Source organism: Vipera berus (genome assembly GCF_964194415.1).
Source record: "Vipera berus genome assembly, chromosome: W".
In the NCBI taxonomy this organism is placed as follows: domain Eukaryota; kingdom Metazoa; phylum Chordata; class Lepidosauria; order Squamata; family Viperidae; genus Vipera; species Vipera berus.
This window is the reverse complement of record NC_138210.1, coordinates 47,096,700-47,109,674: the sequence shown is the minus strand read 5'-3', so window position 1 is coordinate 47,109,674 and position 12,975 is coordinate 47,096,700. Positions and strand designations below refer to the sequence as shown.

The 12,975-nt window shown below is 45.9% G+C and overlaps 1 protein-coding gene across 19 annotated transcripts in view; it reads right to left on the bottom strand.

Moving 5' to 3' along the window:
* LOC308676084 (enhancer of polycomb homolog 1-like) overlaps positions 1-12,941 on the bottom strand; it is a 282,194-nt gene extending 269,253 nt beyond the window's left edge. For all 19 annotated transcript variants that reach the window (XR_014028260.1, XR_014028261.1, XR_014028262.1 and 16 more), the window contains exon 1: positions 12,644-12,941. Coding sequence is in view for 10 of the 19 variants with exons in the window: in XM_081341796.1 (XP_081197922.1) it covers positions 12,644-12,796 (153 nt within the window). In the remaining 9 variants the exon portion in view is untranslated. The remainder of the gene's footprint in view (positions 1-12,643) is intronic.
* Positions 12,942-12,975: the final 34 nt, after the last annotated feature.

Below are 12,975 nucleotides of genomic sequence, written 5' to 3'. Positions count from 1 at the left end.
CCTAGTCACGCAGCAGCAGCCCTGCCTGAGCTTCTCGATGTCCTCTCTGGGTTGGTGGTTGAGTTCCCGAAACTTATAGTTTTGGGGGACTTCAATCTACCATCTCTGGGAGGATCATCTGAGTTGGCTCGGGAGTTCATGGCTTCCATGACGGCCATGGACCTGACGCAAGTAATTTCAGGACCGACTCATGAGGGAGGCCACACCCTTGACCTAGTTTTCTTATCTGGTCGGTGGTTAGATGATCTTGGTGGGGGCTCCCCAATTATTATGCCCCTGTCATGGACCGATCATCATCTCCTGCGGCTGGTCTTCCGTTTTGCTACCCCCCCCGCCGTGGGTGTGTGGAACCAGTTAGATGGTACCGCCCCAGACGCTTAATGGATCCCGAGAGGTTCCAGGCAGCGCTGGGGTCCCCACCTGCCTCCCCCACTCACAGCTCGGCAGATGCCTTAGTGGAAGCCTGGGAAAGGGCAGCCACTGAGGCTCTTGACCGAGTTGTACCCTTGCGGCCCCTGACCCGGTGCAGATCCCGTCGAGCTCCATGGTTCTCCGCGGAGCTCCGGGAGATGAAGCGTCGGAGACGGGGCCTAGAGAGCGGTTGGAGATCCAGCCGATCCGAATCCGACCGATTGCGACTAAGAACCTATATTAGGTCTTATCTCGCTGCGATAAGGGTGGCGAGGTCTAATCACTTCGCTACCCTTATCGCGTCCGCAGATAATCGCCCGGCCGCCCTGTTTAGGGTGACTCGCTCCCTCCTTAATCAAGAGGTGAGGGAGGAACCCTTGCAGGGTCGTGCCGAGGAGTTTAACCATCATCTGTCGGACAAAATCGCTCGGATTCAGACCGGTCTGGACTCTGACTGGGCAGAGTCTGACGATCAGGACACGGGCGGTCTTGTCGATATTACCTGGGAGGAGTTTGATTCTGTGACTCCGGAGGAAGTGGACAGGATTATGGGGAGGCTGAGCTCCACCACATGTTTATTGGACCCGTGCCCTTCCTGGCTGGTTTATGCAGCCCGGGAGAGGACACGCAGCTGGTTCCAGGCAGTGATATCAGCTTCTTTGAGTGAGGGTAGCTTCCCTGCCGTCTTGAAAGAGGCGGTGGTGAGGCCTCTCCTCAAGAAGCCTGCCTTGGACCCAGCTGTATTGAACAACTTTCATCCGGTCTCCAACCTTCGCTTTCTTGCGAAGGTTGTTGAGAGTGTGGTGGCGCATCAGCTCCCTCTGGTCCTCGATGAAGCGGATTATCTAGACCCGTACCAATCGGGTTTCAGGCCCGGGCACAGCACGGAGACGGCATTGGTCGCGCTGGTGAATGATCTCTGGAGGGCTCGGGACAGGGGTCATTCCTCTGTTCTAGTACTATTAGACCATGGTATCCTGCTGCAGCGTCTCAGGGGATTGGGAGTGGGAGGCACGGTTTTACAGTGGTTCTCCTCCTATCTCCAGGGACGCTCGCAGTCGGTGTTGACAGGAGGGCAGAGGTCGACCGCGAGGTCTCTCGTTTGTGGAGTTCCTCAGGGGTCGGTCCTCTCGCCTCTCCTGTTCAACATCTACATGAAACCGCTGGGTGAGATCATTCGTGGCTTTGGAGTTGGGTATCATCAGTATGCTGATGATACCCAGCTTTTTCTTTCGACCCCAAACCACCCCAGTGATGCCCTCAACGTGATGTCCCGTTGCCTGGAGGCGGTTCGGGTCTGGATGGGGAGGAACAGACTTCAACTCAACCCCGACAAGACCGAGTGGCTTTGCATACCTTCATCCCGGGTCTATTCGGATATTCCATCTCTTTCTATGGGGGGTGATTTATTACCCCCCGTAGATAGGGCTCGCAACTTGGGAGTCCTCCTAGATTCACGGCTCACCTTGGAAGATCACATGGTGGCTGTGACTAGGGGGGCTTTCGCCCAGGTTCGCCTGGTGCGCCAGTTGCGGCCCTATCTAAGCCGGGATGATTTATGCACGGTCACTCACGCGCTCGTGACCTCTCGTCTAGACTACTGCAACACTCTCTACATGGGGCTTCCCTTGAGGACCACCCGGAGGCTCCAACTGGTACAGAATGCAGCCGCGAGAGTTGTGTTGGGAGTCTCCCGATACTCCCATGTCACACCTCTGCTCCGTGAGCTGCATTGGTTACCAGTTGTCTTCCGGGTGAGATTCAAGGTACTAGTAATGGTGTTTAAAGCCCTACATGGCAGGGGTCCGGAGTACCTTAGGGAACACCTGCTGCCGGCGTCTACTTCCCTTCGCCCTGTGCGTTCCCACAGAGGGCCTCCTCAGGGTGCCACCGGTCAGAGAATGTCGACTGGTGGCCCCCAGGGGGAGATCCTTCTCTGTGGGCGCCCCGGAGCTATGGAACCAGTTACCGGTTGAGCTCCGGACGGCGCCCGATCTTCGCTCCTTTCGCCGCGATCTGAAAACATACTTGTTCGAGCAAGCCGGCCTGGCCTGAGGGGGGATTGGTGGGGTTTTTACTATTTTTATTGGGGTTTTTAGTATGTATTAACTGTATTTTTTAATTGGGCATGTATTTAATTACCTTTTATCTTTTGTAAATTTCTGTGTTTTATTCTTGCCCTGAGTCCTTCGGGAGAAGGGCGGTATAGAAATATTAATAAATAAATTAAATTAAATTGCCCTGTACACCGCCCTGAGTCCTTCGGGAGAAGGGCCTTATAGAAATATTAATAAATTAAATTAAATTAAATTAACATATAGCTGGGAGAAACTGGTTCATTACTTCTTTGCATACTGTCTAGCTTCCAAAATGAGAAGGAATTAGAAGGAAGCAGTCAAGCAGGAGATATGAGGAATTAAAACCCTAATGCTGCAATTAGAAATCTTTTTTCTACACAGCAAAAATGGATAATTGATCTGTGTGTTCCATAGCCAAGAAGCCTCATTTATTCAACAAGAGACTATTTTGCATATACAAATTCTTAATGTTCCATTCATAACCCTCTCCATTCCATATTCCAGTACTATTATAAGAAAATTAGACTGTTGTTGAGACTGACAGCAAATTATCCAAATTAAGTGTAGCAATAGGACTTAGACTTATATATTGCTCCATAGTGCTTTACAGAACTCTGCATATTGCCGCCAATAATCTGGGTCCTCATTTTACCGACCTCGGATGGAAGGCTGAGTCAAACTTGAGCCAGTCAGGATCGAATTCCTGGCTGTGGGTAGAGTTAGCCTGCAATGCTACATTCTAGCCACTGTGCCCCCATGGCTCCTGGTGGCACGGAGGTTTCATCTCCATTGAAAATTAAGTAATTTCATTCTTTGCAGCAATCCTGTTTATATTGAGGCACAAGCACAAGTATTTATTTAGATGCTATAAATGAGACCAACTGATTATTAGATATTAAGTTTCAAGAAGTGAATATAAAGCTGTATTTATACCAATATATTAACCCTTGATGTGTTTTCTATACAAACCAGAAAAACACATTTTGAATTTCATTCCCTCCCTCCAGTAGTAAACATAGGTGACTTGTGTATCTAGCAATTTGAGAAAATAGGGTTTTTCAAACATGAGGGGCTTCTAATTAACTTGGGGATTCTTAGATACAGGTAGTCTTCGACTTAAGTCATTCATTTAGTGATCATTCAAAGTTACAACAGCACTGAAAAAAGTGACTTATGACTGCTTTTCACACTTACAACCATTGTAGCATCCCCATGGTTTTGTGATCAAAATTCAGACGCTAGGCAACTGGCTCATATTTATGATAATAGCAGCGTCCTGGGATCATGTGATCAACTTTTGCAACCTTCTAACAAGTAAAGTCAATGGGGAAGCCAGATTCACTTAACTACTGTATTGCTAACTTAACTGCAGCGATTCACTTAACAACTGGGGCAAGAAATGTCATAAAATGGGGCAAAATTCATTTAAGCAACAGAAATTATGAGTTCAAGTGTGGTTGTAAGTCAAGGACTACCTGTATGCAGATTTCTGCGTTAAAACATGCTACTGTAATTTTACAGTACTATAGAATACTGATAACAGCTGGATCTATACAGGAGACAAGAAAGCCTGTGGAAATCTGAGACAATAAATAAAGCGATGGTCTAAAGAAATCAACCCAGATTATGGTTAAGAGGGTTACTCCCCCTCTTTTAGATTTTTTTTTGGTTTGTGGGCTTACCTCATGAAAAGCACCCAAACTACAGTGTTATTTTTTCTAAGTTGGCTAAAAATTGGTCTTGTTGGAATAAGGACAGCACTAGAAATTCATGTTTTTCAGTGTACCAGTTTTCCCCCAGTTTAAATTAAAATGAGGGCAAGGAAGGTACCTGCTGGGTCCACCGCTTCCAATGGTAACCATCTGGTAGTTTTATCCCTTTCCCACTCCCCAATTTCTCTCCCAAAGTAGCTTGACAAGGATTACTGCAATGGTTCTCAACCTGTGGTCCATGCACCCCTGGGGGTCCACGATATCATCACAGGGGGTCTGCAAAGGCTTTAAGAAATGTTATGATTTAACTCTTAAGTCTTGGGAGTCCGTAGGCACAAAAAGTATTTAAAGGGTTGAAGAACCACTGGATTACTGAGATTTTGTTCCAGACTGTCTGTGGACCTGACTCTTAGGAACATACAATAGTGTGATGGCCCCTAATTGTATTATCATCTGTTTGGTTATATTCTAATTAATTTCATCTCAGTATGGTTTATAGTAAAGTCTTGTATTCTCTCTTTATTCAGTAAAACTCATTAATCCAAACATTGTGTCCGTATGTATCAAGCAAACTACCAAATAGTTTACATGTTTTAAGAAGTTATATTTCTTGCAAGCAGCATCTTCTTAAAAAATATGCCTAACTTACTCAACATGAGCTTCTTCACATTCCAAAATTATGTTGTTGTTGTGAAGTCGTGTTCAACCCATCGCGACCCCATGGACAACGTTCCTCCAGGGCTTCCTGTCCTCTACCATCTTCTAGAGACCATTTAGGCTCACGCCTACTGCTTCAGTGACTCCATCCAGCCACCTCATTCTCTGTCATCCCATTCTTCTCTTGCCCTCCATCTTTCCCAGCATTAGGCTCTTCTCCAGTGAGTCCTTCCTTCTCATTAGGTGGCCAAAGTATCTGAGTTTCAACGTCAAGATCTGGCCTTCTAAACAGCAGTCAGGGTTGATCTCCTCTAGGACTAACCAGTTTGATAGCCTTGCAGTCCAAGGGACTCACAAGAGTCTTCCCCAGCACCATAGTTCAAAGGCTTCAATTCTTTGGCACTCAGCCTTTCTTATGGTCCAACTTTCACAGCCATACATTGCAACTGGAAAGACCATACACACTTTTGTTGACAGGGTGATGTCTCTGCTTTTTAGTGTGCTGTCTAGATTTGCCATGGCTTTCCTCCCCAGGAGGAAGCGTCTTTTAATTTCTTGGCTACAGTCCCCATCTGCAGTGATCTTGGAGCACAGGAAAATAAAATCTGTCACTACCTCCATTTCTTCCCCATCTATTTGCCAGGAATTGAGAGGGCCGGATGCCATGATCTTGGTTTTCTTAATGTTGAGTTTCAAGCCCACTTTTGCATTCTCCTTCTTCACCCGCATCAAGCCTGTTACCTGCTTACTTCAGACAATACCCATTTATTTGGAAGGATCACTTTTGCGTAAAGGTTTTAACAACTTTTGGACTCTAGCAGAGTTAGATGATCACAATTTTAGGGGTACTTGAGTTAGCAAAGTCTAATGGTTTAGTAGTATCCAGGCTACAATTTTCTACATGATTTATTTATAAGTAATTCTATGCAAGATATATTCAGAACCTTTTATGTTTGCATTTTCTTTTTTGTTGAAGTTTTGACTATTTTCTGAACCTCTTGTTCAGAATTTTAAAATGCAGTCTCATATGACCTAACTTGTAAGAAACTCTTACTGAATATGTGTCTTAATATCTCAGCAAACATATAAAGAGCTATACTATCAGTCTACTAATTTCTATCAGCAGGACCTGAAGCCTAGTGACTCAAATCACTTGTTCAGAATTCACCATCTATCCAAATATGGGTAGCTGCACAAATTCATGATAAACAGAAGCCTACAACTTAGTTCACAAAATTTAATATTAACCTAGGTGTCTCAAAGAACAACTAGAGAAGAAATACTTTTCAAATTAATACTAAGCAGTTTTACTAAAAATATATTTATTAGGTTATAATATTGTGGAAAATAACTGGAAGCAGCGAGGAAATTTATATATATATATACATATATGTATACGTACATATATACAGATATACATATATATATATATATATATATATATATATATATATATATATATATATATATATATATATATATATATATATATATATATATATATATATATATATATATATATGCATGCTTTTAGTAAGGTGGTTCAGTGGGTTAGGACGCTGAGCTTGTCAATCAGATGGTCGGCAGTTTGACAGGTCGAATCCCGAGTGCCGCGTAGCAGAGTGAGCGCCCGTTACTCGTCCCAGCTTCTGCCAACCTAGCAGTTCGAAAGCACGTAAAAATGCAAGTAGAAAAATAGGGACCACTGCAGTGGGAAGGTAACAGCGTTCCGTACACCTTTGGCATCTAGTCATGCCGGCCACATGGGGCCCAGTGTGAGTCACCATCTAGGAATTGTTTTTAAGTATCTTCTGGCGCCTGGTACCCCTGGCAGGTGTAGAAGATGGGAGACATCTCTCCTGTAGAATTGATAAGCATGTACATATATGGTCTGAGTAAACAGGATAGTAGGGGAGGGATCTTATTAGTATAATGTAAGCAAACAGGGGCAGAGATAATGTATTCTGTTTAGGCGCTTCTGATAGATTGTAACCTCCAAAGCCTAAGCCAATGGGGCCATGGGGGAGGGAATGGGGCATCGCGATAGGATGTATTTATTTAGTTAGTTAGTTTTCTATACCGCCCTATTCCCGAAGGACTCAGGGCGGTTTACAGGGCCACATTTAAAAGACAATATAAAATTAAGATAAAAAATAGAATTAAAAAGAATTAATTAATAGTCCAACAATAAAACAATGTTAAAAACTTGAAACTAAAAACCCCCTCAGTCCAGGCCAGATAGATCGAAAAGCCAGGTTTTCAGGTCCCGGCGAAACGAGCACAGGTCGGGGGCAGTCCGGAGTTCCACAGGTAAATCATTCCAAAGGGCAGGCGCACCCAGAGAATGCCCTCCCTCTGGGGATCACCCACCGGCATTCCCTGACCGGCGGCACCCTAACAAGGCCCTCCCTATGGGAGCGCACAGGACGATGTGAAGTTGATGCTGGCAGCAGGTGCTTCCTAAGATAATCCGGGCCCATGCCATGTAGGGCTTTATAGGTCATCACCAGCACCTTGAATCTCACCCGGAGGGCAACTGGAAGCCAATGCAGCTCGCGGAGAAGAGGTGTTACACGGGAGTATCAGGAGACTCCCATCACAACTCGTGCGGCCGCATTCTGCACCAGCTGAAGCCTCCGAGTGGTCCTCAAGGGCAGCCTCATGTAGAGAGCATTGCAGTAGTTTAACCGGGAGGTCACGAGCGCATGGGTGACTGTGCATAGGGCATCTCGGTCCAGATAGGGCCGCAACTGACGCACCAGGCGAACCTGGGCAAAAGCCCCACTGGTCACGGCTCCTATATGATCTTCCAAACTGAGCCGTGAATCCAGGAGGACACCCAAGTTGCGAGCCCTATCAACGGAGGGTAACACCTCACCCCCCATAGTTAACGATGGACAAAACTGGTTCTCCCAAGATGCCGGTATGCACAGCCACTCAGTCTTGGCGGGATTGAGTCGAAGCCTGTTTCTCCCCATCCAAACCCGGACCGCCTCCAGGGAACGGGACATCACATCAAGGGCATCACTGGATTGGTTCGGGGTGGAAAGAAAAAGCTGGGTATCATCAGCATACTGATGATACCCCACCCCAAAACCACGAATGAGCTCACCCAGCGGCTTCATATAGATGTTGAACAAGAGGGGAGAGAGAACCGACCCCTGAGGAACTCCACAAACGAGAGGCCTCGGGGCGGATCTCTGCCCTCCCGTCAACACCAACTGCGAGCGGCCCAGGAGGTAGGAGAACCACTGTAAAAACAGTGCCCCCCACTCCCAACCCCCTGAGATGCCGCAGTAGGATACCATGGTCGATGGTATCAAAAGCCGCTGAGATCTAACAGGACTAGGACAGAGGAACATCCCCTGTCCCGAGCCCGCCAGAGATCATTCACCAGCGCGACCAATGCCGTCTCCGTGCTGTACCCGGGCCTGAAGCCCAATTGGTACGGGTCTAGATAATCAGTTTCCTCCAGGAACAAAGGAAGCTGATGCGCCACCATGCTTCTTAAACTGCCCAATTCGTTGCGGCCCATTGCAGAGCTTACGGAGCTCAGCTCACGACCGCTGCCATCTTGGGCAAAAAAAAATAACAATAATATGTGATTTTGGAATTTGGGGGTGTGGTTCAGTGCTTGGCTACATTGCATTGTTTGCCTTCCTGAATCCACCACGCTTTGCAAACCGTTACTTTTTAGACTTTGTTGTGAAGTCTAATAAACTTCTTTTCTATTTGTAACTCAAACAGAGTGGATTTCAATTTGTGACTATTTTTGTGTGTAACAATTTTTGGTGCCGAAACCCAGGACTCAACAGGATTTCGTTCGGGACTCCCGAACTTTGACAATGTGGAAGGCATGCCCTGACAGTCCAGCTTCGAACTCCGGGAGTGGTGAGTGCCGAACGAACCCTAGAGCCCTATGAACCTAAATAGAAGTTACAAATAGAAACGAAAAGAGAGGGAACCAGAAATAGAGATTGCCGGCCTCAGGAAAAACCAGGTAACTTCGTGCATGGACCTAGGTGAGTAAAAACTGGGGTGGCCAGATGAAAACCACCTAGGCGTTTGGGGGAGGACTGGGTAGGACTGTTTGAATCTGAGATCTGTGAGAGGAGTGCATGAGACGTCCCAAGTACCCACAGGGGTAGCAAGACGAAGTGAGAGCAGACCCTTCGGTATTTGCCATACCCTCGCGAGAGGATTGGTGGAGAAAAAGGGGAAGCAGCAGCTTGATGAAGCAGAAGGTGGTCTCATTAGATTGGTAAGGATTAGATAGCAGTACAGTAAACCAGTATGGGCAATTCTCAGTGTTCCCAAAAGGAAATGTGTGAAGAAAATTAGAATCCTAGGTTTAGCATAGAAACAGGGAGTCCTTTAGGACTCCTGCTAAGTAATTGGGGTAAGTTGCCTTATAATAAGATAATTGATAGATTGAATTTGACTAAAGAAAATATGGTGAATTTGTGTTGCTTTGTTTGGTGGGAGGATGAGAAAGTAGAGTGGCCGCGAATGGGAACTAATGATTATTTCACGTGCCAAAATTTATATGATTATGTGCAGAGAAAAGTGTGCAAATCATTAGAGTTGGATTATGCTTTAATTTGGAATCCAGATAAATGGATCTCTGGGGTAGATACATTATCAACTGTCTCTGTAATGGTACAGAAAGAGGAAGAAACAAAACCAAGCTATAGGGACTATCACCCACCACCCTATAATCCAAATCTGGCTCCAGCCCAACCCCCACCGGTGATACCTTTGCCACTGCCCTTACCGGCAGTGCCTCAAGGGGCAGTGGGAGGAATTGGAACCTGGCCCCAACAACAGCCAGAGAAGGAGGATACAAAATATAAAAACTTGAGAAGAGAAATAGAACAGTGTAAAAAGGACATTGAAAATTTTCCCTTTGATAAACATCCAGATAGATCAGCCTTCCCCTTAAGGGAGGTGCCGAATGGGGTAGATGGAAACAACGCCCCAAGAAGAAGCTTTGTCCAAGAGCCATTAAAGGCATCTGAAGTAAGGGCATTTAAAAAGGAATTGAAAAATCTAATTGAAGACCTGCTGGGGGCTGCTGAACAGTTGGATAATTTATTGGGACCAAACATTTATACCTGGGATGAACTGACAGCTATTTTAAATGCTTTATTTTTGGCCGAAGAAAGACAATCAGAACTGCAGCAGCAGCAATTTGGACTAGGGAACACGCGAATGGGGCGGGGCCAGCAGCAGATGCAAAGCTTCCTCTGGCCAGACCAAATTGGGATAACAATGATTTGGCTGGAAGACAAAATATGGAAGACATGAGAAATCTTATAATTAGAGGAATGAAAGAAGCAATAGCAAAGGCTCAAAATATGACCAAGGCATTGCAGATAGAACAAGAGAAGGACGAATCCCCAGCTGCCTTTTTGCAAAGGCTAAAAGATGGTATGCATAAATAAATATACAGGGATGGATCCAGATGATGCTGCCAATGTACCACTGGTCAGAGTTCAATTTGTTACTAAATCCTGGCCTGATATAAATAAGAAGCTGCAGAGACTGGATGATTGGGCAGCCAAACCAATAAATGATTTGTTGAAAGAGGCTCAGAAAGTGTATGTTCAGAGGGATCCAGAGAAAGTAAGGCAGAAAAGTAAGATGATGGTAGCAACAGTACAGCAAGTGATGAAGCAGGAAAAACCTCCTAGAAGAGAGTTTGGGGGTAAGCAGAGTCTCTTTGAGACGAGATATAGGAGGGATGAAAGGAACCAGTACGTTAATGGGAGTAGAGGAAGGGGATTTCGAGGATTTCGAGGTGGATACCAGAATAGGGAGAGAACGTGTTTTGGATGTAGAATGAAGAGCCACTTTAAGAAAGATTGCCCTAAACTCCAGAGAGAGCAGCAAGTTTACACAGTGTGGGAAGAAGAGGATAGTTTTTACTAGGGGTGTCAGGGGCAGTTTATTTTTAGGTCCCACAACGAGCCCTTGATAAATTTAGAAGTGGGACCCGAGAAGGAAGAGGTAGTGTTCTTGATTGATACTGGGGCAGCGCACACTTCAGTGTCAACTTTAATACCTACCATGAAGATTATTCAGAATCAGATTAGAGTGTCTGGAGTGAAGGAAGAAAGATTTTATGTAAAAGAATTGGAGGAAATTCAAATTGGGCAAGAAAATGGAGAAAATATAAGGGCAAAATTATTATATATACCGGAAGCGGGTGTCAATTTGCTAGGGAGAGATGTGTTAGGAAAATTGGGACTTATTACATTTGAGAAAGAAATGAATCCTCTTTTTGTATTAACAGAAGAAGATGAAAAGAGGATAAACCCAAAGGTGTGGGTTGGGGAAGGAAACGGGAGGTTTGCAAACTGAACCCCTAAAAATAGAATTAACAAGTCCAGATGAAGTAGTAAGACAGAGACAATATGCATTGTCAATGGAGGGTCGGAAAGGCCTACAACCTGTAATTGATGGTCTAGTGAAAGATGGGTTATTAGAACCTACCATGTCACCTTTTAATACACTTATACTTCCTGTAAAGAAATCAGATGGAACGTATAGGATGATACAGGACCTTAGGCTTTTGAACAAAATTGTGAGGACTAGACACCGTGTAGTCCCAAACCCATATACTTTGATGGGACACATTCCACCTGAACACCAGTGGTTCAGTGTGGTAGATTTAAGATGCATTTTGGGCTTGCCGCTTAGCAGAGGAATCACGTCCATTATTTGCCTTTGAATGGGAGAATCCCTTTACAGGAAGGAAACAACAATATCAATGGACTGTGCTTCCTCAGGGATTTACGGAATCTCCAAACCTGTTTGGACAAGTGTTGGAACAGGTATTGGAACAATTCCAGGTCCCTGGAGAAACATACATGATATAATATGTAGATGATTTATTAATGAATATATGAAGTAGAACATGCATTTTCTCCACTTTCACACCACCATAATGGAAATGAGACAAACATGTTACAATCTTTAAACGTTTCAATTCCAAAAATACTGTGCTATAATTATGATGCACGTATTACTAATTTGACTCCCAAGTACTGTTTTATTACTATTCACCACAAAATTGAATTAGTGCCAAATCATGTGGGCGTCAAAGAAAATATGCGAAAGATTAATTTAATTATAACTCTTTTCCATACCAGTACTGAATTTAACAAGCCAATTTTATTTGGGGAAAACAAAAAGCATCGACCAGTAACCAAGTTTTTCATCCTATTTCTTGTAATTTCTTCCTGTAAACCGAACACCACATCTTGTTTATCCCTATCCGTGCAGTTCAAGAGTCCTCCTTCCTTACCGTAACTTAGCTCGTAACTACTGTAAGGTAGATGGCAAAGCCAGCCATGCTTGCAGCCTAATTAGAATACAAAGACGCCACCTAACGTCCAAATGAACGGAACTTTTTACCCTTCCGCGCCGTTAGAGCTCGCATTCTCGCAGTTGCTGCGCTAGTAAGGCCCAGTCAAACGATATAGAGGCATGACAAAATGGCGGCTACTCGCCGCGACATGTGACCCCCTTTGTGCTTTTCGGGAGGCTGAGGGGAGGCCAGCAGGTGGCCTTGGCACCCGAGCCCAGGCAGACATGTCAGGGAGGGCCTCCAGAGAGAGGGCACACGGGGCTTTTAGAGTTCAACATCGCCGTCTTCCCAAGGGGGAGGGGAGGATATGGGGAGGAAGCGGGGAGAAAATGGCGGCCATTTTGTGCTTGCGCAGAGGTGATGGCGGGGCTCAGCTCGGCCGGAGTAGGGATGGGGGGGGGTCTTTCACGTACCGACTCCTCTTCCTTCTCCATGCCCGTGGGCATCTGCGGCACGGCCCGGTTGATCGAGGCATACTCGGCCAGGTCGGGCAAGTCCTCGCAGCGGAAGACGGGAAGCGGCTTAGACGCGTCCAGCGCCCGGGCCCGGAACGACAGTTTGCTCATATTAGTCGTCGGCTGTAACTGCTATTGCGGCCGCTGCTCCGGCAGAGCGGAGGGAGGCAGCGAGAGCTCTCCGAAGTGAGAGCCGGACCCTGCCGAGAGCTCTCATGGAGGGACCGGGACTCCCGCGACGGGGCGGGGCTCGCTCTGAGGCGGGTCCCAGCGGCGCCGACTGGCGCGGC